General features: G+C 46.7%; 1 protein-coding gene across 2 annotated transcripts in view; it reads right to left on the bottom strand.

Moving 5' to 3' along the window:
- The window catches only part of Rfx4 (regulatory factor X4), a 161,249-nt gene extending 137,321 nt beyond the window's left edge, over window positions 1-23,928 (bottom strand). The window contains exon 1 of one of the 2 annotated variants that reach the window (XM_058574262.1): window positions 23,461-23,928. In XM_058574262.1, coding sequence (XP_058430245.1) covers window positions 23,461-23,503 — 43 coding nt within the window. In that variant the 5' untranslated portion in view covers window positions 23,504-23,928. The remainder of the gene's footprint in view (window positions 1-23,460) is intronic. The other variant, XM_058574261.1, reaches the window with a different exon arrangement.
- Between the last annotated feature and the right edge of the window lie 575 nt (window positions 23,929-24,503).

Here is a 24,503-nt window from a genome sequence, read left to right as displayed (position 1 = left end):
CCACGGGAATGTGCAAAACTCTCACATTGCAAACGTTTCCCGGCCACTTCATTCACCACATGTTATAAGCCACACCTGTCTCCCTTCTACCACTTCACAGTGACTCACAAACTGCAACCCCTTCAACATCCACTACAAAGGCAATCTTCAGGTCTTTTCCAAGGTGAAGTACCATAGTTACTGTACTGGTGAACTTCTTATTTAACATGTGCACAACTGTACTGCAGTTTTTATTATACTTATCTTTTTAATGTGTCACTGACAAAGTTCTTAAGCATTGTACCCTTAAGCTTGTTTTTCTAGTAAAATGATTTTTATTGTGCAATTTTGCATACGGGTGGTTCTTAGGAATCCATATGTGGCATTATGGCAGGATTGAAGTATAGCTCTGACCATGTGCTTTTGGAAAGAGCAGTCTCCTATTCCTTTTGGGGAGCTGGCATTTATTGAACATCTATTTCATTTTTTTTTAATTTTTAAATTTTATTTTATTTTATTTTTGGAACCAGGAATTGAACCCAAGGGTACTTAACCACTGAGCCATGCATGTCCCCATCCCTTTTTGTTTTTTATTTTAAGACAGGGTCTTGCTAAGTTGCTTAGGACCTCACTAAGCTGCTGAAGCTGACCTTGAACTTGGGATCCTCTTGCCTCAGCCTCCCAAGCCACTGGGATTACAGGTATGTACCACCGCATCTGGATATCGAACACCCATTTTAACATGCCAGGTCCCTTCTACATATTATTGCCTCACAACAATTTTGGAAGCAAGAATTTTAATCTCTATGTTTGCTAGAAAGCAACTGAGGCCTAGAAGGACTAAGTAGTATGACTTTTCATAGTTCAAAGAACTATGGAAAAGACCCTTGGTTAAAACCTCAGGTTACAACCTGTAAAAAGAAGCCAGGATGATGAGTTTGCTCTGTAGAAATGAAAGCAAATGCAAACAGCAGGGAGAAACGTTGGTTTTTGTTGTTTTGTATTTCATGTTCCAACAAACTGTTCTTGTAAAAGTTCCTTCCAAAACCATAAATAAGTAGGGGGTAGATATCCAAGGGGAGGAAGAAGAGCCAGCTTGTTAAGAGGATATGGAAATCTGGTATTTCCGAGGAAATATTGAGGAGCAGGGAAGTTGAAAACATTAACACACTGCCCTTCCAGATGCCAAGTGAACAATGTAGAAACACGCAGCTTGTAATGTTTGCAAAGCTGGGATGTGCGAGGTGGGCGTTTGTCATCACATCGTATCCCAAAGCACTCTGATTACACATCTCCAGAATCCTTTCCAGGACTTTCCAGAACGTCTCCTCTCAGATCTTCTCACCCTTCCAGGCCTGGCCCATTTCCCTGGCAACAGCCATGGTGGATTTTGAATGGCAATTACTGAAGTTTGCAGCTCCTACCTCGCCTGAACCACCACTAAAGCAACATCTCTGGTTCTAGGTCAGTCCCTGGTCTTCCCAGAGAGGTGCACATCCCCAGTTATTCTCAAGTGCATGTGGGCACACACACACTCTCACATAACACCCCCTGACCCCTTTATACAAGAAATAAAAATGAAGGGAAAGAAACACCCTCTCACCCACCTGCCTGTACCAGTATCAGGCCTATTTGCATCAGAGTACTTAGAAGGACCTGTTCTTGGGGTGAGAATCCCCAGTGATTGGTGGGACATGCCTGAAGAACTCATGGGAACATTCCGGAGAGGAGCTGGCTCTAAACACCAAATGGGCCAAGAGAATGATCGCTGATCCACAGGGGCTCAAATCAAGTAAAAACTGTCCAGATGGATGAGCCTCTCCTGCCTCCTACCCAACCCCAGCACTGGAGAGGAATAAGAGCAACCATACAAGGAGGGGCAGCAGGGCAAGTATCATGAGAAAAAGAGGAGACATCTCAACGAGTAACCCTTTTCACTACCCACTGCACCCGCGCAGGTCTCTCATGCCCCTGGGCCTATTTCTGCAGCTGTGCTGCCACCCACTCTGCTCTGAGGGCAACCTAAAATAAGTTTGGTCTCACTGGCACACGGCAGACAGATGTGGAAAGACAACCCTCAGGCCTCCATTTTTCTGAGTGAAGTACCCACTTGTTTCAGCTCTTTCTTAAAAGAAACTATCCTCACTCCTTTGCCCTCTGATTCACTCTTTCTGGACCCTTTCTAGTTAGTCATGTCCATGTGAAAATACAGCCCAGAATAGACTCTGGGGGTCCAGATGGTGTTGGAGCAATGCCGTGTAGTTCTGAACCTGGTTCTCATGCCTTCAAGGGTTTTGCATTCCAGATTGGGCGGATGTGACACTCTGATATATCCAAACAGGCCCCAGGCTTCGGATCCACAGGTATATTGACACTTATCTTCTTCCCTAGCGGGGTCCTCAGCAGGGACTGTAGTTAAGTATCCCCCTATGACTGTAAGGCCTCTATTTAGATACATTGAAGTAAATTTTATGTGTTTTAAAACTGTATTTAACAATGAATTTAAATTACACAGAGGTCAAGAATTATTCAACCAGAATGACATATACATTGAATTTTTAATAAAGCCCTGTGTTCATCTACCTCATTTATTTGTAGATTATGTGATTTAATAATGATAAAGGCCACCATATGCTAACAGAGGCCCAGACAGTGTGCAAATACATCATACATACCATCAGATGGATCCTCATTAGAACCCTATGAGGTAGGTGCTATTAATGGGCACCTTTTAGAAATTTAAAGACTTTAAGGCTCAGAGAGGTTAGATTAGACTTGTCCAGACTTGTCTAGAATCACCAAGGTAGTAAGAGGCAGGACCAACACCCAATGCAGGTCCAAACCACAATGCTCACTCCAATGGGAAGTAAGCTCTCTTCTCCTCTGTGTCCCACATAGACCAGAACACAGTGGCCAGTGTCGCAGCCTACATCACAGTCTGCCTGTCTTAGCGCTTTTGTTAAACTCTACTTCTGTATTAGACTTTGCGTTAATTGCGTTTACATACTTCCTCGTCAGTCTTTGTCAGAAGTGGCAGGCTCTTCGGTTGAGAACTTAACCATCTGAAGAATGGAGCCCATTTGATTCTGCTTTTGACTCTCCTTTAATACCTGATATAAAGGTTTCCTATAGTCTGGCCTCAATAAATGTCACATTAGTGATGCACACAATGTCTAAAAATGAAGATTATACCTTAAATTATACATAGCTGTATAATTTCCTATTTTTTAACACATATGGTATGAAAAAGTACAACACATCAAGATGTTTAAAAAAAGAAAAATTCAACATTTATTTTGTGCCTTCTAGACAGGAGAAGATAAAACTTCTGTGGGCGATAAAAACTTAAACAAGACTGACTTCTACCCTCTGGTTACCAACTAGAGAACAAGGCAGATGCTACTGTGAGTTCATGGGGCAGGACCCCCTCATTTCTGTTCTCCATCTTGAACCCAGTCTCTTGTCCTGTGCTTGGCCCCAAAAACCACTGCACAATAAATATGTATTGTTAAATACATTACTTTTTTCCAAAACCATTATTAAGTTTCTATGGTTGTGCCAGGTGGTACATTTTCACATATGTGATCTGAGTTAAGACTCACAAAAGTATTATGTTTTAATATCTCTATTGATAGACAGGAAACTTCATCAAGAAGTGAAAGTTCTAAAGCAAGGCGGCCATGACCAAAGCTGTGGACTGACACTGTGTTCTGGGAACCACATGGGACAAAGAATGAGCACTCAGTTCACACTCTGATCACTTCCGGTTCCAATTGCCTCAGTATGGAGCCACAAAAACCATCTGACCTTTTAATAAGAACAAAGCTTGTTCTAAATACCCCAAAAGATTGACTGATGGCTGTGAGCTTGGGCTCCTGAGCTGAGAAGAGCCTTCCTCCTGACTCACCTGGCTCTTGAGAGGCAGAAGGATCCAGGTCATGCCTGTGATTTTCTCTTCACAAGCAGGTTACCCCACACTCCTTAGACCTTTACCTCTGCACTTTGGATCAAAGACTTGGAAACCCTAATTCGAAATGATTTTTGCTGTTTTGTAGAATGAGGTTGTGTAGAGCCATCTAGGTGATTGGATTTCTGGGACATTGTTCCCTCTGTAGCAGCAAAGAACAACTAGGAAGTGGTCACATCTAGGACCTGGCATGTCCAACACAGCCCCAGGCTCAGCGGAGCTTCACCAACTAGCATTGATCTGGCAGGTGGAGCCCATTAAGATGATTATCAAAAGCCAGGTAATCCTTGAAGCTTACAGAGCACATTCACAGGGGTCTCTTATGTCATCTACCCATCTATTCGTTCATTTTGCAAATAATTAGCAACCGTATTCCATGAAAGTTCTAACAGAAAAGATGGCTAAGTATTCAACAGGAAGCCAATATTTTACTGCAGTGGGCCAGGGTCTCAAGAACTAAAACTATCTTGTTTATTTGTTATCATTTACTTTCCCCACCTGTTTTAGTCAGCTGTTTCACTGCTGTGACTTAAAGACCTAACCAGAACAACTGTAAAGAAGAAAAAGTTTATTTAGGAGCTCACGGTTTCAGAGGTCTCAGTCCACTTTGGCCAGCTCCATCATGGCGGAAGAGTATGGCACAGGAAGTGACTCATGTGGTGATCAGAAAGCAGAGAGAGACTCTGCTCGACGAATACAAATATATACCCCATAGCTACGTCCCCCAGTGAACCACTTCTTCCAGCCATACCCCACCTGCCCCCTCAAATCGGCACTCAGTTAATCACATCAGGAATCAATTCACTGATTATGTTAAGGCTGTAACCCAATCATTTCTCCTCCAAACCTTTTTGCATTATCTCACACATGAGCTTTGGGGACACCACATCTAAATCATAATATCACCCTTAAAAAGCAAATTCTAACAATGCTGTCTTGTTCAGTACCTTGTCCCCAAGAGTGTAGAAGTGTGTCAGACACGTAGCTGGTATTGATGACTGTGATAAAGAAAATCAAAGTACAATAAAAGAACAAAGAATGACAGATAAGGAACAGAGAATGAGACAGGGAGATTCCCCCACCGGAAAGGTCTCTGAGAAGAAACAGGATTTGGGCAGAGACTGAGTCTGGTGAGGGAGTAAAGCCTTCAGTGATCCAGAGAGGGCTGCACGGGGGCCAAGGCCGGAGGCTGAATCCTGCCAGCCTGTGTGGATGGCCAGGTGAGTGACTAAGGGGATAAAGTTAGGACAAGATGAAGAGAAGACAGAGACAGGCTTGGAAGTGTGTGGAGGTTTGGATTCAGAACAACTAGATTTGCAAACCCCAGCCTGCCACTTATTATCTTATAACACTGGGATGGTTCCTGACCCTACCAAATCTCTCCAGAGATTGACTGAAATAATACAGGTGAGACCTTAGAGGGTCTGGCTTTATGGGCCATAAAAAAATGAGGAAGGCGTGATCTCCATCTACCAGCAGTTTGCTGTTGGAGGGTGGGGACCGATGTGTGATGGTGATTTCTAGCATTCAGTGACATTGACATTGAGTGTCCTCCCTATGCTGTTGCTCAGATCTACATGCCTCAGCTCTACTCCTCAGAGTGACTGAAACGGAGATTTTTTTAAACTCTGAACTGCAGAGACCCAGAGAAGTTAGGTAGAGTCTCTCGGCTAGCTGGTGCCTGAGCCGGGTCAGCCTGGCCTTCTCTCCCTAGGGCGCTCTGCCTCCGGAGCCCGCCAGGAAGCGGGAGTGCCAGGTGTCATCTAAGGTGCCACGGGGCTTAGGGAGCTGAGCCTCCAGACCAGGCAGCATCTCAGCCGGTCCTTTAAGGATTCACCACCTGCCTGAACGAGGGCATTTCGGGCCAGAGGGCTGTGTCACAGACAAAGGCTCAAAGCTGTGAAAGGCCTGGTGGGTTCTGGGAAAGGGGAAGAGTTCACCGACCCGTGACCCAAGGAGTGGTGGGAGACAGGTGGGGAAAGCCGTTGGGGGCAGCTTGCAGAGGCCTTGCCCAGCAGGCCAGGGCCCCGCAGGCAGCTGGGAGGGCCAGGCTGTGAGCAGAGAGGGGGCGAACTCACTGAGCTTTGTTCCCCAGGAACTGCAGAAACAGGGAGGTCTTATGCAACACCTAAGGAAAACGCCACCTGACTTACAAAGTGTCGCTGGGTTTTTAATAGAAGGTGTTATTCAGACTCCCTCTATCAACAGTCTTTCCGGGCACTGTGCTGGGGCCTATTTTAGGAAACTGCAGCTTTAGAAACTCTCCATGAGAGTTGACAGGCCACACTGGGAGCTACCAAGGAGGGCCTGGCCCCAGGTCCCTCCCGTCCCTGGCCATTACCAGTGGAGCCACGCCTTCGTGGCCTGCTCCTGTCACCTCCAGCACCAGGGCGTGCTTTCCTCTTGATCATTCTGGCCCAGCCTCTTTTCCTCTCTCTCCTGGGCCACACACAGGAACCAGGGAAGAGTCTGGGCCCCAGGAGGCAGCAGCTGTGGCCTCTCCAGGGGGCCCCCTCTGGTGAGCAGGTTTCCATGGCAACGCCACCCTGCCCCAGGGGCCGCTGGGTTCCAGGAAGGGGCCATGCCCAGCCTCCAAAGGGGCAACCCCACCCTGCCCCTGCTTTCACTCCTTCCCTTGCTCACCAAACATTGATTTTGTGCCTACTGTTAGCAAGGCTCTCAGGATCTAGTGATGAACAAGGCCAATGAGGTCCCTGTTCGCAGGGAGCTTATCCTCTGTGGTGGAGACAAGCAAGCAAGCAAGATGGCTTCAGAAACCAGTAAGTGATATGAACAGAGTAAAGTTGTGCAGAGGGACAGAGAGAGGGGGGGTGCTGTTTTAAGCAGTGGACACACGGAAGGCCTCTGTGGGGAGGTGATATTGGAGTTCAAAGGCCTGAGGCAGGAGTGGGCTTTGGAGGGTGTGAGGAGAAGCTGGAAGACCAGTGTGGCAGTGTGTGTGTGTGTATGTGTGTGTGTGTGTGTAAACAGGCCAGAATATCAGAAAGGGCCCAAAATGGGTAGGGCCTTGGCCATCATAAGAACTCCATATTTATTCCAAGTGTGTTAAGAAGCTATTGAAGGACTTTAAACAGGTGACCCAGATGGCACTGGCTCAGAAGGGGTGGCCTCCTAGGGGACTTACATTCACTGGACCCACTAACTACTCTTCAGCTACCTGTGGATATTTACAGAGTCCCACAGGCTGGACACTGCCGCACAGTCTGCCTGGCCAGACACAACTCTGTCTTCACGAAAGGCTGGAGTTTAATACAGGACTCAGCTACAAACAATCACTCAAATAGAGACAGAATGACCCAGAGTGCCATGGGAGAGAGCAAAAGGAGGTCCGACGAAATCTGCGAGTCAGGAATCTTCTTGGAGGAAGTTCCATTAAATTGTCAGCTAATCACGAGCAGTCATGAACCAGGTAAAGAGGGAGGAAGAGTGTTCCTGGCAGGAAGCACAGCATGTGCAAAGCTCCAAGGCAGGTGAAAGAAGGGTGCTTTCAAGAAACTGACAAGCAGCCGAGAGCAAGACCCACATTCATTCAGATTTCATTTTAAGACGTTTATGGAGACTGTCCTGTGGAGTGCTGAGATGCCAGGGGGCAGATGGTCATACACGCCTGACCTCTGCACTCAGTGCTGCGTTGAGTCTGGACTTCCCTCACTAGTTGGTTGGGAACCTTTCACGTTTTTCAGTAGAGTATGGAAAAGCAAAGCAACTCTGAGCAGCTCTATCTGGTGCTGCTAAATACAGACTTAGAGGAACCAGAGGCCATGGAGTTGGGGGACTATGTTACTTATCCAAATCTGGACACTTATGAACTTGAAAAGCAGCATTATTAATAATTTTGCCAGGACCACATGTGTAAACCAGGGTTGTCCCAGAGACTCCAGGGTCTTCCTCTGTAGGCCACTACAATAGTTGGATTAAATTTTAGAGGCCCCAGATTGGACAGATGCAATGAGAAATCAGGGAGGCCTGGATGAGGAGTAACCGCACCCTCGCCAGCCAATCCCTTGTCTCTTCTTCATCAGCTGGGGTCTCTAGCACAGCCTGCCACAGGTAAACCCAAAGTGACACTAAGAATGTTCCCCTGGAATGTGCCATCCACCTTCACCAACACCAGCACCATAACCATGCCCTGCCTAAGACCACACAGCTGGTGTGCTGCTGAGCCAGGATTTGGATCTGGCTGGAACCAAACCATTAACCTGTACCGTCATGTCCACAGTCCTTCACACATACGTGAATACCGAGCTGTGCCTAACGTGAGACAAAACACACAGCGGGAGCTCAATAAGGAAAACTCAGTAAATAAAATTCTAAAGCGGGCCGAGAGACTAATTAAGGGGTCACTATTTGTGATGGACAAGAATTAAGAAGTAACTCTTTCCAAGGATACACCAGTGACATTTCTTCACAGATCCTAAACTTACCAAAATCTCTCGAGATGAAAGAAAAGTAAACCTAAGGTGTTCAGTGCCATCTCCTGTTGAAGAAAGATTCCATGTAAAAGCAGATGTCAGCTCTGAAAATATGCTCGAGAACATCGGAGCTGGTGTACCTTCCTGCACATCCACATTCTACAAATTTTCATTTCCTCTGGACTTTTGGGGAGAGCAAAACTGCTACTATCTACATCAGCAAACATTTCTATTATTGCAATATTGTTAAAATGCATAAAAATCTGAATTATTGGGGCCAACCCTACTTGCTCAGCACAACTCCTTCTTGACATCATGTCTTTTTCTAATTTCAGGGGAAATTTTTTGTTTTGTTTTGTTTTGAACTCTTCCAGGTGTCTTCTCACCTGCTCTGTTGGGGGAATGTGGATTCCCCCGAAACCATAGGAATCAGGCACTCCTAGCTTCAGGACCCGAACAGACTTCAACCTAGCCTGAACTTTTGAGATAAATCGCCACCATATCATTCTTTTAGGCAAAATGCTTTTTTCTCTCATGTGTTCACGTGTCACAGAAGTCACATTTTGAAATATTGAAAAGGCAAACATATTTGTCCCACAGTGCCACCCCTCTAACCCAGAGAGGATTTCCCTTTATCTGTCTTGCTCAGCAGTCTCACATGCACCCAGTCTCATATTCACCCTGTGTGTCACTGTAACCCAGCAAACATGCCATTTCTCTTTCCTCTTGACATTCCACCGACTAGATCTCTCCGGCTAATTCAGTCTTCATGTCCGTCACTGTGGGATAGATGCCCAGTCTTCCACCAAATTCCTATTTTCAGTTCCTATTTTCAGTAATGCTTTAATGAACAACCCGGGCACAGTGTGTTTCTTTTTTCTTTTCTGTTCTTTCTCTTATTTGAGTCATTTCCCAAGAATCAGCCAGGAGAAGGAAAGTAAGCAGGTGGGTCTAGTGACCAGCTACAGACACATGGTCTGAATTCTAGTCTTGTCACTTCCTAGTGGAATGACTTGAGGCAAAGGAACATCTCTAAACCTCAGCAGCCCTTAATGCACAGCAAGGATGTTGATAATTACTCTCTATCTTGTCAACTGTGAGATTAAACGGAACAAATACAGAGCGAGCACTTTGCCTAGTTCCTGGAACAAAGCAAATTCTAGGTACACGGAACCCTGTAATAATTCCCAGGTACACATTTATACCTGAGGAACGTATTTCTTCTTTCCTTCTAGTGGCAGCATAGTAGTTAAAAGCATGGACTGGGCAGCCAAACTTCTGGGTTCATGTCTGACTTCCTCCCTCTGTGACTTTGTGTAAGCAACAGTTTCCTCATCTGCAAAATGCAGGTGGGATCAGCAACACCTCCTGGAGTTTGTGTGAGAAGGAAATGAACAGGGCATGTGAAGAACGTAGCTTCCTGATCTTTACCTCACAGCCACCCCTGAGGATCCCCCTTTAGTCCCTTCTTGTTATTTTTCCTGTTTGATTTTGGATCTCTCAGTGCAGTGAAAAGAACATGGCCTTGGAGGCCAGAAAAACACTAATTCTAATCTTCCCCTCCACCAGGCTAAGTAAGCCCTGCCACCCTAAGAAAATTACTTAACCTCACAGGCCCCAATTTCCTTCCTATTAAAAGCCATAATAACCCTGCCAGGTTATTATGAGGATTAGAAGGAATCATATAAGCTCCTTAAGAACAGATTGTACCTCACTCACCTGCTATTCCCCACACTTAGGACCGAGCGTGGCACAGAGCAGCAGATCAATAAGGAGAGCAGGAAAGGACCGAACGGGAGGGAAAGAAATGAACTGATGGCATCGACCTCCTGCCAGGCACACAGTAGGAGCTCAAAAGAGGGCCATTTCATCCATAGTTCGTTTTCCCAGTGCCTGTTCCCATGGGGCCTTGAGCCGGCCTTCCTAGAAGGCAGGCAAAGAGATGCAGCACCTTTGTGATATTAAAGATGGATTGACTTATAAGTTAAGAAAATATCCATCAGGCACCGATTACATGCCAGACACCCTCGCAGATGCACTGGGCTCAGTACAGATGACAAAGACAAGGAGAGAACTTGAAAAACAAGGGGAGAAGTTTCAAGTAAACACATCAAATGAGAAGGAGAAGATGCCTGCATGGGTAAGTGGGCGTTAGGCAAAAGTAGAACAGTTGGAACTCTGTTGAGGGGACACCACCAGTCTCTTCCTTATGACTGTGTGCTTTTAATTGATGTGCACAGCCAGATTTAAACAAGGCAGCATCAACTTTGGTGTCGTAACAAACCTCAGTTTGGAAACTCACTGTGTGAACCAATATAAGTGACCAAACTGCTCTGAGCCTCAGTTTCAGCAGGTGTAAAATGGGAATGAATGATTATGCCAAGTCACGGGTTTATGAGGTATAATCTTAAAGACTGAACACAGTTTAAAAATAAACTATATAAAATTTTATTTTCTTCTGTGTTGTTCTCCTGTGTGTGTGGTGGAGGGATCTTGGAAGCCACCAGAGGAGAAGCAAGTGGTACTGAAAGCACCTTCTATTTATTAATAAGCTTTTCAACATGCCAAGTCCTGTGCTGGTCCCTTTCAGAATCACTTCATTGAATCTTCACAATCCCCCATAAAGTGGGTCCTTGAATAGCCCCACTTAACTGAGAAGCAAACTGAGGCTCAGAGAGGTTGTATAATTTGCTGCACTTGAACATCCACTCCAGGGCAAAGCCAATCTCACCAAGCTGCCAAATGACAGAGCCGGCACCATTAACGATTCTCTGTGATTTCACACTATAACATGCTGTGCAAATGGAAGATTCTTTTATTTTAACAGCAACATTTTCATGTGGAACCTATTCCAAGGGATATCTTGTCTAAATAAATAGGGATGAATCCCTAGATGACGTAAGATGTCAAATTTGCCAAGGCAGCTGGCAGGCAGGGAGACACCAGCCCAGCAGTGGTGCCGGTTTGAATTCAGAAGCTCTAAGAAAGATTTGAGATGAAAGGCACACATGGCACCAAGACTCGTCCCCAGGAAGTTGCACTGAGGTCCCTCAGTCAGTTGCCTGCTCCAAAGTGACATCGTAGTGCCTGCAGCAGCCAGTTGCCCACAGGCACCTATGATAGTATACTCCAAAGAACCTCAGCATGAGCTGAACACAGCGTCAAACACTCCCCTGAACACTGCGTACCAAGGACGTGAGTGAGAACGTACACACCTAAGGGCTTCCTTCTAGCTTCAGGTTTCAGGAGTGAAGAGACACCTGGCTTTGGAATCACCGCAATCCCTATTCAAATCCTGAGTTGACACCAAGGGTTTGGACTGGACATGTTAGCTAGGCTCCCTGAATCTCAATTTTCACATCTGTAAAATGGGAATCATAGTAGCATAGGTTCAACAGGACAATTGAATGAGTTTATGTGCATAAGTCTTGGTCAGTACAGTGCCTGGAAAAAAAAAAAGTTTTATTAACATGCTACCCAATTTCAAAAAGGGATTCACTAGGACAAAAAAGAAACTAATAATTTTGAAAATAACTCAAGCCACTCTACCAAAACGACTGTCAATTACCAAAATGACTTCAGTACAGTTTCCTTCTTGACTCCCATCCTCCCATTCCTCTCTGTGCCTGCCTCCTCTCTCCCTCCCTCCTTCCTTCCATGCTTCCCTCCCTTGCCTCCTCCTCTCATTCATTTCTTCTCCGAAAATATCTCTGTAACCCTAGATATTGATATTCAATTGTATAGCGTCAGTATTTTCATTTCTTTTCTGGAAATCCCTCTCAAAAAAAAAAAAAAAAAAAAACACTGAACACAGGATCCATAGGGAATCCTCTTTTAGGTTCTTGGACCCCTGTGAAAGGTCCATGACTGCAGGCGCTGTGCGTGGTGCTCAGAGCTCAGGGCCCAGGCCACAGCCCTCCCCACCCCCTGCACCCTCTGGGCCAAAGCTGAGAATGCCCAGCAGCCTGGGCACCCAGAGGAACCCCCAACAAAGCAGAGAAATCATTCATTCTCCTAATCACATCAAAGTTTTCAAACTTTAAAACCGAGCCTTGATTACAAGAAAAACTGTTTTTCTTTTTTTTTGTTTTCTAAAAAGCCTGGCAATTCTGAAAAGGTCTCCTCCCCAGACCACAGCAACCTCACAAACTCTGCCTACCCAGTTGAAAGTAAAAAATAGTTCATGGAGAAGTCCCTCTCACAACAACTGCTCAATGCTTTAGAAATCTCTCTGATGCTTAAAACCTTTAATGTTATAACTGAAGGTTCCAAGCCCTCTGGAATCTTTCTTCCTTGTAAACTCTCAGCACTTTCTCAGTCAGACATCTTTATTTTCTATGTTGTCAAAGACTCTTTACCAAGAAACTATTTTGGGTTTCAAAAGGGAGTCGTCTTATAAAAGAAATAAAACTCCTAAAAACAGAAAATTCGGCCTATCTAGTAGTCATATAAGGACGGCATGAATTCATTGATTTTCTTTTTGGTAGAGCAAAGAATTTTTTGCAGGCACCCTGACTCTTCCCTGACCCTAGATTGTCACCAACAGTGGAATCAAACACCACAAAGAAAACTTGGGAAAAAGGTTAAGTACTCCATCAGTTCTATCATAAATACGTTTGAGTTTATGCCATGGGCCCATTTCTGGAACTTTATAAAATCCTAATAACTTCAATGGAAAGTTGGCTTACTTGTGAGCATTGAGATTCAGTACACAAAGAATAAATAAACTTGTATGAACATTCTACTTTTGGACTAATAAAAAAAAGATAATGTAAAACTCAGAAGTCATTTGTGCTCATTTTTAAAATTTGTAAATTCTATAACTGTAACATTGCAAGAAACATTTCCCTCTTTCAAAGTCTAAATATTATTTACAATGATTTTACAGAAGCTTCGAGATTCAAAACTAAAGCACTAACATAGTTTTCTTCACAAAATGCATTTGTGGTGGTGTTATGAGCAGTCACTAATCACTCTTTAGATTATTCAAATGACCCTGTTCAAATCTAACTCAAGAGTAGGTCACTGGTGTCAACTGATCTCGAATTTCTCCTACATGATGGATTCAGGGCATCAGTGTTTATGAAGTGGTAATTCTTCATTCCTATTAAATAAAAATTGGCTACATTCAGCAATCTCACTTAGGCTGCATCTACACAATGATGACCTTTAGCACAACTTCAGGAAGCAGACAGGATGTGAGGCGCTACTATCCTTCACTGGGTTGCAGCTTTTCCCAAAAAGCTTGTCCTTTAAGATTTAAACCAAACAACTACAACCACATAAACCCAACCTGTCCAGGTTCACAGAGGCAGATTATGCTTTTTAGGCTTTCTTGAGGATTAACCAACCCCCAAAGAATAAACTATATACATATTTTAAAATGTTCCTACTCTGAGGATCAGATTCCACACAACAGGAATCTCCTGGCACAGGTCAATCTGGCCCTAGTTACCTAAATTTGGAGCAAGTTCAAATGGAAGCATAACGCCTGCATTTCATTATTCTTTCTCCTTTTCGTGATATCTCCCCACACACACACACATTTTAAGAATTGAAAAACCACAGAGTAGTAAAAATCAAATGATAAGGACTGAAACAGAATAAATGGAGAGTTTGCCCTCACATTAAAATAATATATGTGTATACAAGAAGGGCAAAAGAACTAACTCTTTCTCTGCATCCTGATCCTGCTAAAATGAGTGTCAGATGACTCATTTGGAACTGAATTTGTCACTTCCTGAAAACCAAGTTACAATGATTCAGTCTTTAAAACAGCAATGCCTGCAAGTGTGAGAGGGAGGAGGCAGGGAGGATGAGGGAGCGGGGAATGTGGGCTATCCTGTCCCAGAACTGGGAGGGCATCAGGACCCTCAAGGGGCCTCCAGCTGGGATGTGCAACCTGTGTTCTCTGACACTCCACAGATCTCTCTCCCAGGATCTCAATTCAAGCCAGCGGGTGCCGCCTCCACAATGACATGCTTTCCATTCCTTGCACAGACCAGAAAGCACAAGGGTGAAATCATAGCAAACAGGAACAGAGAAGGTGCTTCTTCGTGGAAAAGGTAGAAAAATGAAAATGAAGTTAATCCTTTGGTCTAAACCCTTTCCAAAAGAATTTCTGTGGACATGAAAACAGAAGCTGGGGTTGAAGGGTATAGCTCAGTAGTAGAACTGGCAGTGTGTGAGGCCCTGGGTTCTGTCTTCAGCACTGCAAACAACAAACAAAAGCAAAAATGAAGGCTATGCCTACGCAGTACATAAAATGTCTAGGTAGGCTGAAATGGTCTAACTTTTTTTTCTCCCAGGATTTTATCCTCTTTCCCTCTCTAGACACCTAAAATTGGGAATAATAGAGCTTGGTGATTTTTTAAAATTAATAATAATATTAAATAAGTCAGATACTACGTTAAACACTCAATATGCATAATCTTGTTGCATTTTCTGAACAACCCTGGGAGAGAGAGGGCAAGTTCACCAAGAAGCAAACCGAAGCTTAGAGAAGTTGTGTAATTTGCTGTGGATCACCCAGCTAGATGGTAACTGAGATGGGATTTTTTAAAAATACCTTTATTCCATTCATTTATTTTTATGTGGTGCTAAGGATCTAACCCAGGGCCCTGTGCATGCTAGGTGAGCGCTCTACCGCTGCACCACAATCCCAGCCCCTGAGCTGGGATTTAAACCCTGGTTTGTCTCATATCTACAAAACTCATGTTCTCACAAAGTCACACTACATGCACCTGAAGTCATTTAACATGCGTCTGAGAATCACTTTTAGGTGTAATTTGTTGTTAAATTACCTAAAGGCTACACATATTGTCATATTACTTAATGGCTTCTGCTTTATTGGATTATTCTTCCTGAGGTATGTATCTGCATGCAAGTATCAGAGGAGCCTTGACACTCTCAGAGATGAAGCCAATTTCAACTTCACTAGAAATGAATCCCATAGAAGACAAAAGTACATTTCATATTTTTAGTAAAGATATGGAGGCTAGGAGCTGATTTGTGGCTCTGTGGTAGAGCACTAGCCTAGCATGTGTGAGGCACTGGGTTTGATCCTCAGCCCCACATAAAATAAATAAATAAACAAAATAAAAGTATTGTGTCCCTCTACAACTGAAAAAGAAATTCTTAGAAAAAAAAGAAAGGCATAGATGTTTGAGGGGAGGGAAGGGGCAGTACTGGAGATTGAAATGGAGCAAATTATGTCATATGCATCCACCAATATGTCAAAATGAGCCCATAATTATGTACACGTGAAATATACTAATAAAAGCATAAATTTAAAACATTTTTAAAAGGGAAAAATTATACACATGCTTTACTTATGTCCTTATTTTTGTCAACAATAATTTAAAAATTGGTCTCCATCCTTTCAAGGACTATCCATTTAGGGAGAAAGTTACAAGTCCTGTGTGCTTTTGCTAAGATTATATACACTTAATTGTTCACCCCTTCCACCAACACCCTCTCCCTCATAAAACAAAAAAGAAGAGCGAGGATAGCCTTGTGACATAGAGAGAGGGTCTCAGAACCAGACAAGCTGGACAGTGGGTCATCTACTCAAATCCTGGTTCTGCGATTTCCCAGCCCCTCTCATCTGTCCTTTCCTCTTAAATAGAGCCTCATTGCATAAAATGGGTTGGATAATAAAGTACCATAACATACATCTAATAACATTAACTTTTAAAATGTAAGTGAAAAGTTAAAATTTCTTACTTGCATTCTGCCTCGGGAAAATTAGATACACAAAATAAAATTGACCTCGTGTCCCATGTGATCAAGGAACCTAGTCCTCCTGCCCCTAATTCACTGGTACATGTACCAAAGTGCCCAGGGGATGCCTGAAACCACAAGTAATGTACTATGTTTCTTCCTGTACCCACATACTTAATGAAAATGTTTGATTTACAAATTAGGCACAATAAGAAATGAATAGCAATGATTAATAATAAAACACAACAACCATAGTACACTATGATAAAAGTTATTTAAAAGTTATTAATTCGTTATTTCTGGAATTTTCCACTTACTATCTTCAGACCATGGTTGACCCCGGTGTGGGTAGCAAAACTGTGGATAAGAGGAAGCTACTGGGGGGGGGGGGCGGCTGGGGTTGTGGCTCAAGTGGTAGAGCGCTCGCCTAGCACACATGAGGCACTGAGTTCAATCCTCAGCACTACATAAAAATAAAGATATTGTGTCCACCTAAAACTAAAAAAAGTATTTAAAAAAAAAAAGAGGAAGCTACTGTATGTCTTGTTAATCCAGCTTCTGGAGCTCAGAAACTCACCAGGCTTGACAGCTTCTGGCTCTGACTCTGCTGGTTTTCCCTTTTACAGGGCTACTGTGAGCATTGCACTGGTGGCATATTTAAATTAAATTGCTTAGCAAATTTAATATGGCAAATTTGGAATATATGTTCTCTGTTCCCACGTTCACATTCCATGCTGTCTACAGCTCTATCAGATGGTTATATCAGTTCCACAAGGAAATGTTAAGCTTCCAAACCAGAAGCTTCATGTGGCAGCACTGCCCTGGGAAAGGTAGCACACTTCCCATTGCCCTACTTTGTCTTCATTTCTCCAGGTAGGTTTATCCTTCTTGGTGATCATCACTCACTGAAATGCTACATTTTTGTATTTGTTTATCTCACATTATGCTCTAGAGGATCATAGACAGCATTTTTGTTAAACCCAGTGTGGAGGCACATAGTTTTCTGGAAGCAAGCAAGCCAGTCAAGATTTTTCTGTGTTCAAAGTCCATATTCAGCTGCTGTGATATACTGCATCTCCATCTGGTCACCTAAAAGGCCCTTCAGATGCAGAATCAGCATGTGACTCCTTCAGGAGTCCCAAGGAGCTCACATGGACCCAAAGGAAATGCTCTGTGATTCTCCATTCCCATCCACACACTTCCCTCCTCACCAAGGGGGATTCAAATCCACCCAAGGCCAGAGTCCTAGCCAGAGTCCAGATGAAGAAGGCTGGGGGAGGTGAGAGGGCTTTCCCCAGTCTGGTCTCCTGTCTAGCTCTGCTATGTACAAATTGTGATCTCAGCCAAGTTCTAGGCCCTCTTTTACCCTAAAAATGGATGACAGACTTGTAGTTAAGCTTAAACGGCTAATGTGTGAACAAAGCCCAGTAAGGTACTTGCTAGGTACTCAGTGTAGAGAGAGCACTGCTAGGTATTACATTTAGAGAGAGCACCCGTGTCTGGATTCCAGGAGAAACTTATTTTTATGCCCCTGAGAGAGTTCATCACTTTCACCTTCTCATCAAATACATTCTGATGTCTTTGACAGCAGATACTGAGGCCTTGTTCATCCTCAGGGCCTGCCACTAAACAGGTACTTGTTGGCAGGATTGAATAAAATCCATGGTATTCTTTTTTTCTTTTTTATATTTACCTGATACCTCCAAATAATCTGTCTTTGAATTCATTTTCTCTTCCCCAAATCTTAATAAAATTGCAAGTATCTAAAATAGAGTGCAAGGGTGAAAACAACATTAGAGATTTCTCCCACCTTTCCCATCCATCAGAGCCTGGGGACCCCTGTAAGGGCAACTGAAGAGTGTCTCAAGTGACCTGTAGAACATGTAGGGTGGGCTCTCCAGGGCCTGTGGGAGTCAAGCTCTGACTGTCCCGCATTCCAGTTTGTGATGTCATCCTTTTATACCTTCTTAGCCTTTTTGGCAAAGATACCACGGCAAACACATACCAACCTGGATTAGAATCACAGTCTTCAGATTTTGGGGATGGAAGAAAAGAATCACTGTGCTCACAATAATGCCTCCCTTAAAGAGTGCTTGGGAGGACAAGGTCCATATTTCACACAGTATGTGCATCAGAAAACAGTATATGCAACAGGCACATCATTGAGCAGTATAATTTTAGATAGACCATAGTCATCTTTATGTTCAACTTTCTAATTTATAGGTCTTACCTATAGGGGAAAGGGTCCTTTGCCCAAAATGTCACCAGAGAGGTGGCTAGGTGCAAGAAGGGACTCCCTTCTTTCTAAAAGCCTGAGTAATGAAGGGTGGAGAGTGGTTTTCTTTTGATGGAAGTATTTTGACACATTGGTCAGTGTGTATTTCTTTCTGACATATGAAGCCAGCCTGTGTCGCTGGCTTCAACATCTAGAAGTATTTCAGTGTTTCCAAGATTGAAAATGAATACAGCCCCATAAAATCTAGTGTCCTTTTAGGATAAAGGAGGTTGGTCAGAGGGTTAAAGAATGTACCTCAGCTGGCATGGAGAAAGGAAATGAAGAACCTTTTTAAAACAGTAATTCGAGGTTATTGACTCTTAAAAACCTCAAGCGGCTCCCCCAAATATTTTAGTAGATAATTAATTTGGGAAGAGAGTTCACTAACTGTGTTGCGGCTCCCCTCTTAGTTCAGACAGCGGCAACCAGCGCACAGCCTGCTTCCTGGATTCTAAGGTAAAGCCAAACCAAGGGAGGATCGGATCCGTCGACCTTGCTGGAGAATCCCAGCCTGTGAGCTGTCTAACCCTTCATTCCGTAGCGACACAACCTTGGAATGACTAGATTTATCCAAAGTGCATTGCAAGTGGCTGAGTCGCAATCATAACTTGTCACTCTTGTCCCTGTACAAAAGGGCCCTGTGTGGGGCTCAGGGGAGGGGGGTAATCAGACAGGATCTTCTCTCCACCATCACCCCCACCCCTCCCCAGAATAGGTCTGGCCAAGCACTGTCTTCTCTTTCCCTCCTTAACCCAACTCATCATCCTTTAGGATCTGTGTGAGGAGGGGGATGAGAAAATTCCTGTAGGGCGACCCATGGGGTCGTGGGGAAGAAAAGCCAGAATCTTTCGGGTTGGCGAGCTGTGGCCCTTGGGGAGGCGGGCGTACTGCCCAGCTGGCGCCTAACCTCGGGACGAGGAGGGAGGCTGGAAGAGAACCGAGAGAGGCGGGGTGGGAGCAAGGGTGCGCTAGCGGCTGGGAAAAGGTGTAGCTGCTGCAGAGAAATGGAAGACCTTGGCGCCTCTGGGAAGCAGGACGGTCCAGCACTCACACAGCGCCAGGGAGGCCCCTTGCAAACTCTTCTCCCCTCCTCGCACTCGGTCCTTTGTTGTCGGCCTCTGCCTCTGGCTCCCGCTCATGCCCTCCGGCCCCCCGCCCCCCTGAAGTCACCCCAACTGCACTCATAATATTTTGCTTTGCGCCGGGTCTGTTTTCCACACCAACTTCCAGCAGTCTCCATGGCGACGCGCTGGGGAGGGGGGCGGGCGCGGCTATGGAAATCCCAGGCCCGAGCCGCCAAGCGGCCCCTGCTAACTTTTCCGGGTCTCTGGGTCCCGCAGGCAGAGTGGGAAAGCGCGCTGTCCCAGGCCGCCGTGCAGAATCGCGTGCGGGGCTTTGGGGCTCGGCCTGCGTGTGGTGTCCGCGTCGACGGGGGCTGAAGTTGCAGGGTCCTGGGAGCCCCGGGACGACGCGACACTCACTTGACCCTGCTGTCAAACCCAGACGCCGGCGCTTAGCAGGTGGCAGAGGTGGGAGCACGCAGGCCCCCCTCGCCGGCCACACACGCGCCCGCAGAGGGGGAGACAGCCTGGTCCAGACGTGGAAGCAAGGCATAAAGCTCTTTTCCCGAGTTCCCCGAACCAGCGGACCGGTTCCCTAGGCCCGAGAGGCTGCTACTTCTCCAGGTTTTCGCCTGAGGGGGAAGGAGGAGGCCCGGCCCTGTTCCCCTGGGGCGCGCTCTGCCCCATGGGGACAGCGCAAAAACGACTAGACATCCCCACCTCGCTGCCCACGGAACCGCGCGAGGCCTTTTGCTGGCTGATCTCGGGGTCTGTAGAACAGCGTGCCCCCTCCCCCACCGATGGGACCCAGGATATTCAGAGCCGGCTTCAGGAGTATTTTGACTGCCCCAGCTCAGGGCTCTGGAGACGGGGGCAGAAAGTGAGTAGGAGCAGAAGATTCCAGTTCAAGCTCTGCAGTGCACCTCTCCAAGGCTGCATCCCGTTTAACAAGAAACACCTCGCGCAGGCGACTAACCCCGGGCCTGGCCCACTTTGCACAAAGTTCTCTGTGGCCCAAAATTCTACCCACGTTCCCTCCTTCGTTCTAGAATTTCCCGGTAACTCGAGTAACTGAGCAACGCTCTCCTGGATAGGACAGCCGGGATCGGACTCGCACGCTCGCGTGGAGAGAGCAGGCTACACCCGACAAAGCACCCATTTTTGCTCGGCGTGCGGCTGCGGCGCGGGGCTCATGGGATGCGCGAGGGTACCAACTGGAAACCGCGCACCGGCCGGACTGTGCGTTGTCCGCCGCTGCGCGCGCTTGCTGCCTTTGCAGGCTGCCCGATCTTCGCATTGCTGCCAGAGTAGTCTCCGAGAGGAGCTTTGCTTTGTCGGGCTGGGCAGCTAGCGAGCGGAGGGCCCAGGAGGCGCGCGCCGGCTCCCTGGCCTCCCCCGACGGGCCCATTGTCTTAGCTCCACACTTGTTGAGTATTTTGGAAAAACTCAAGGAATATATTACCAGCTCGGTGCGCGGAACAAAGGGGAGAGTTTTCGCAGGTCACACTGAAGTGGCCCCAAAGCAGGCCACTAGAGCCCCGGCCCCTGAAAAACTGTTCTCCCGGGCCCGAGGCACTTCGCGGGGATTTTCCTTTTTAAGAGTAAGGGACGGTGACTCCGCTCGCCGGCCTCTGATCCTGGACACTCGGACTGCGCTCCAGCACTTGCTTGTTCGATCCCTTTCGGAATGAAATAATAACTATATTCGTGTTTCTGGTCGTGCGCGATCTTATATAAAAGAAGGAGAATCAAACTGCTACACGGAGCGCTGGTCTGTGCAAGCCAGTAAGAAAGGACCTTTACATAACAAGGGAAACCCAGAAGAAAAGCTAATTGGATTAAATTCTCTGGAAGGGAGGTGAGGGAAGGGTCCTGGACCGGACCGCGTCCAGTCTCACTGTGCTTATCTGTTTGCACGGCACAGTGAAATGTCACCTGGTGCGTCTTGAATAATTTCTCAACGTTGTCATTTCTCCAAACTTTTGATTTTGAGTTCAGAAGAGTGACCTAGGGATATTTCATATGTATGAAAGGCGGGTGGGTGGGAAAAGGATTTGGGTTTCAAAACCTTTTGGGGTGTTTGCAACTTAAGGTGGAGGGATCCATCGGCCCCACGACCACCAGATACACCTAGGACATAAAACAGAACATATCCACAGACACACAGCCATCAGTAGAAAGCACCAAAGTGTTCCAGTCCTGTAGAGAGATCAGATAAAAACCCCAGCTGGGACACAGTAGGTTTGGGGTGCGAGGATACCCCAAGGCCTTGCATGGGCCCCCTGCAAATATTTAGCCACAGATTTGCAGAAATGGTTTTAATTTGGTCAAATATTTTCTTTTAATGTTGGGGTGCTCTGGAGGGACAGTTTCCCAAGAACTTGAGATAAAAAATATGGAAGGGCTCTTTCCCTCTCTGAGTGCCAGCTTGGCAGCCTGTGGTCCCAATTGCCAAGCCTTGGTGGCAGATGACATGTCTTCTTGCCTTCATTTGTCATCACATTTAGGACAGAGGACATGGGGTCCCAGCCTTTCCCCCACTCCCTGGTGGCTCACACCCAGCCAGGGCAGAGTAATCAGGGAGGGACTTGGGATCAGAGATAGATAACTAGCCTGGAAACTAAAAGATGCTCTCCCACTATTAGTGGATTTGGTGTCCCAAGCAACAGGGCCACCAGGGCCTGCAGCAAAGGCCAGGAGAGACCTGAAATCTTCCTGCAGGGACTGGGGAAAGACCATCTGGAGCCATAACCAGATGACCCCAGCCCCACCACACATCCTTTTCCAACCCGCCTAGGGTATAGGCAAGCAAAGATTCCATTTGATTGTTGATTTGCTCAAGGAAGGGACATGTGAGTTTGGGGACAGTTTAGGCCAGAGGGCACTTGTTGCTTGTAGTTGCAATGCCCAGTAGTCTGTGTTCCCAGGCATCCTCCCAAGCTTCTAACCAAGTTGTTGCCTTCACTCAGGCTGCCCCTACTGCTCCAACTCCTTCACCCCAAGAAACCCCAAAGCTGCAGCCCAGCCAGCATAGGAGTGACCTGGTTGGAGACTGCCGCTGGGGAGGGGTGAACTTTAAGACACCTTCCACTTAGAAGGGAAGCAGGGAGAGTAAAACTCAGATCTAGAAGTTTGGCGGCTCCCCAAAGGTTCTAGGAGTCCAGGAATAGTCCACTGGAGAAGGAACCGAGATGTTGGGCATTTTCGTTGGAGGAGATTCCTGGTCTTCCTTCCTCTGTTATTAAGTGCACAGCGCCCCTAAAACGCGATGTTCACCAGCAGCAGCCCCCAAACTACAGAGCAATTTGCAGACCTCAACGCCAGGCCTCTCTTGTTGCTCTGCGCCCTGCTCTGCTTCCCGCGAGGTTACCGCCTCGGAGAGGAGTGGGTCGGTGGGTGCCCCTTCCCTGCTGGAAGACTGCACAGCTCGCCTGGGACAGCTGGACTCCCATCTCCCAATGCTTTGGTTTCCCCAGGACCACCGGGTTCGCAGCCGCCACTCCCTCCAGCTGCGCGTCTCCATCAGCCTCGGTCCCCACCTCCCAGGGCACTGTGCGAGCCGTCACCCTCCCCCGCCTCTGGGGCGTTCCGCTCGGCTTCCCGGCCCTCGCCAAAGGAATCGGAGCGCTCCGCTATTCCGGGCCCCCAAACCCTGGGGAGGAACGGGGCCCAGGAGGGGACCATCGGCTCGCAAAGTTATAGCAAGTGGCATCTCGAGCTCCCAGAGAGTTAGCGCATCTTTAAGTAACTTTGTGTCCGGGGCAAGCGAAAGCGCGCTCCTTTGAGCGCGCGCGCGCGCGCGCGCACACACACACGTTATACACACACACACGCACACACACTTCCACATATCCACTTCCACATTTTTGCCAGATTCAAAAGTTCTGCTCGCTCTTTGTATTTCCTGGGGTTCCACTGTCAAGATGACCCATCTGAACTTTTTGCAACTCTTTCTAAAGTTCCCCTTCTTCCTTCTCCTTCCCTCCCAATGTCTTCCCCCAACCCCCCACCAGAAGGACTAACCTGTGGAATCCATGTCGGGTTCCTCCAGTAACCCACAATGCATGCTCTTCCCATGGACAGCACAGGCGCCCCCCCAAAGTCCTGATGTTTGGGGATCCCCTGTGCTAGAGATGCCCAGGGAGTGAGGGAGGGGAGAAGAAGGAGGAGGCAGACGCAAAGAGTGCGAGGGCAAAAGGATAAAGGAGGAAGGAAAGAGAAAGAAGAGGAAAGAAAAGAGAGAGAGGTGGAAAAAAAACAGAAAGAGGAGAGCTAGGAGAAGGGGGAGAGAGAGAAAGAGCGAGCAAGCGAAGGGACACTCAGTAATCCAGCCGGGCAAAGCCAAACCCGTCAAAATGTTTGCGGATGTTTCATGGGAAAAAGCATCATTTTATAGGAGCCCCGATGGGAGCAATGTCATTGATAGGCCAGCCGGCCTGATGAATGGCCGCTCGTCAGATGGGGCCGTGGCGAGGCGCACTGTGAAGCCCATTGTGGGCCTGTTTTGAATAAGAAAAGCCGCCTCCGAAAAGGGGGGCTCAGAGCGACGCAATCCCAGCCCTCCGACTTCCCCCTTCTATTATAGCATTAGCAACGTTTTTCTTATTTAAAGTTCCAGAGGCCTTCTCCAGCCTTCGCTAGGCACTCATTATAGGCGAAATCAAAATTGGCTTAGATGTGGCCCCCTCCCCCTTCCGACCCCTCCCCCGATCAGGCCCCCGCAAGGTGGGGCGGGGGACTCTAAGGAGCCTGGGGAGACTCCTGCGCGGCCACGAGTGGGCCCCACTCCTTCCTCTGTCCTTTTGTGCCGCCTCCTCTTTTCTTCCTGGGTTGGATGGTGGGTGGGGACCCTGTGGGTGCAGAGGGGACCTATTTTGACTCCTTTCCACGCAGTTCCGCGAACACGCGTGGAGGAGTAGAAGGCGCTGAGGGGAAAGGGTGGGTTGGGGGAGCAGTAGTAGCCTTAAGACCCTATCCCCAAACTGAGTGTGGAGAAGGACGCTTGGCAGGGAGGGGCGAGGGGCTGGTTCTCCTCCAGAACTTTTTGTCTTTCTCTGGGTCTCCGT

Source organism: Marmota monax, unplaced genomic scaffold, assembly GCF_021218885.2.
Source record: "Marmota monax isolate L192 unplaced genomic scaffold, Marmota_monax_Labrador192_F-V1.1 WCK01_AAM20220418_F8-fsc00051, whole genome shotgun sequence".
Taxonomy (NCBI): Eukaryota; Metazoa; Chordata; class Mammalia; order Rodentia; family Sciuridae; genus Marmota; species Marmota monax.
This window is presented reverse-complemented; position numbering and strand designations above follow the sequence as displayed.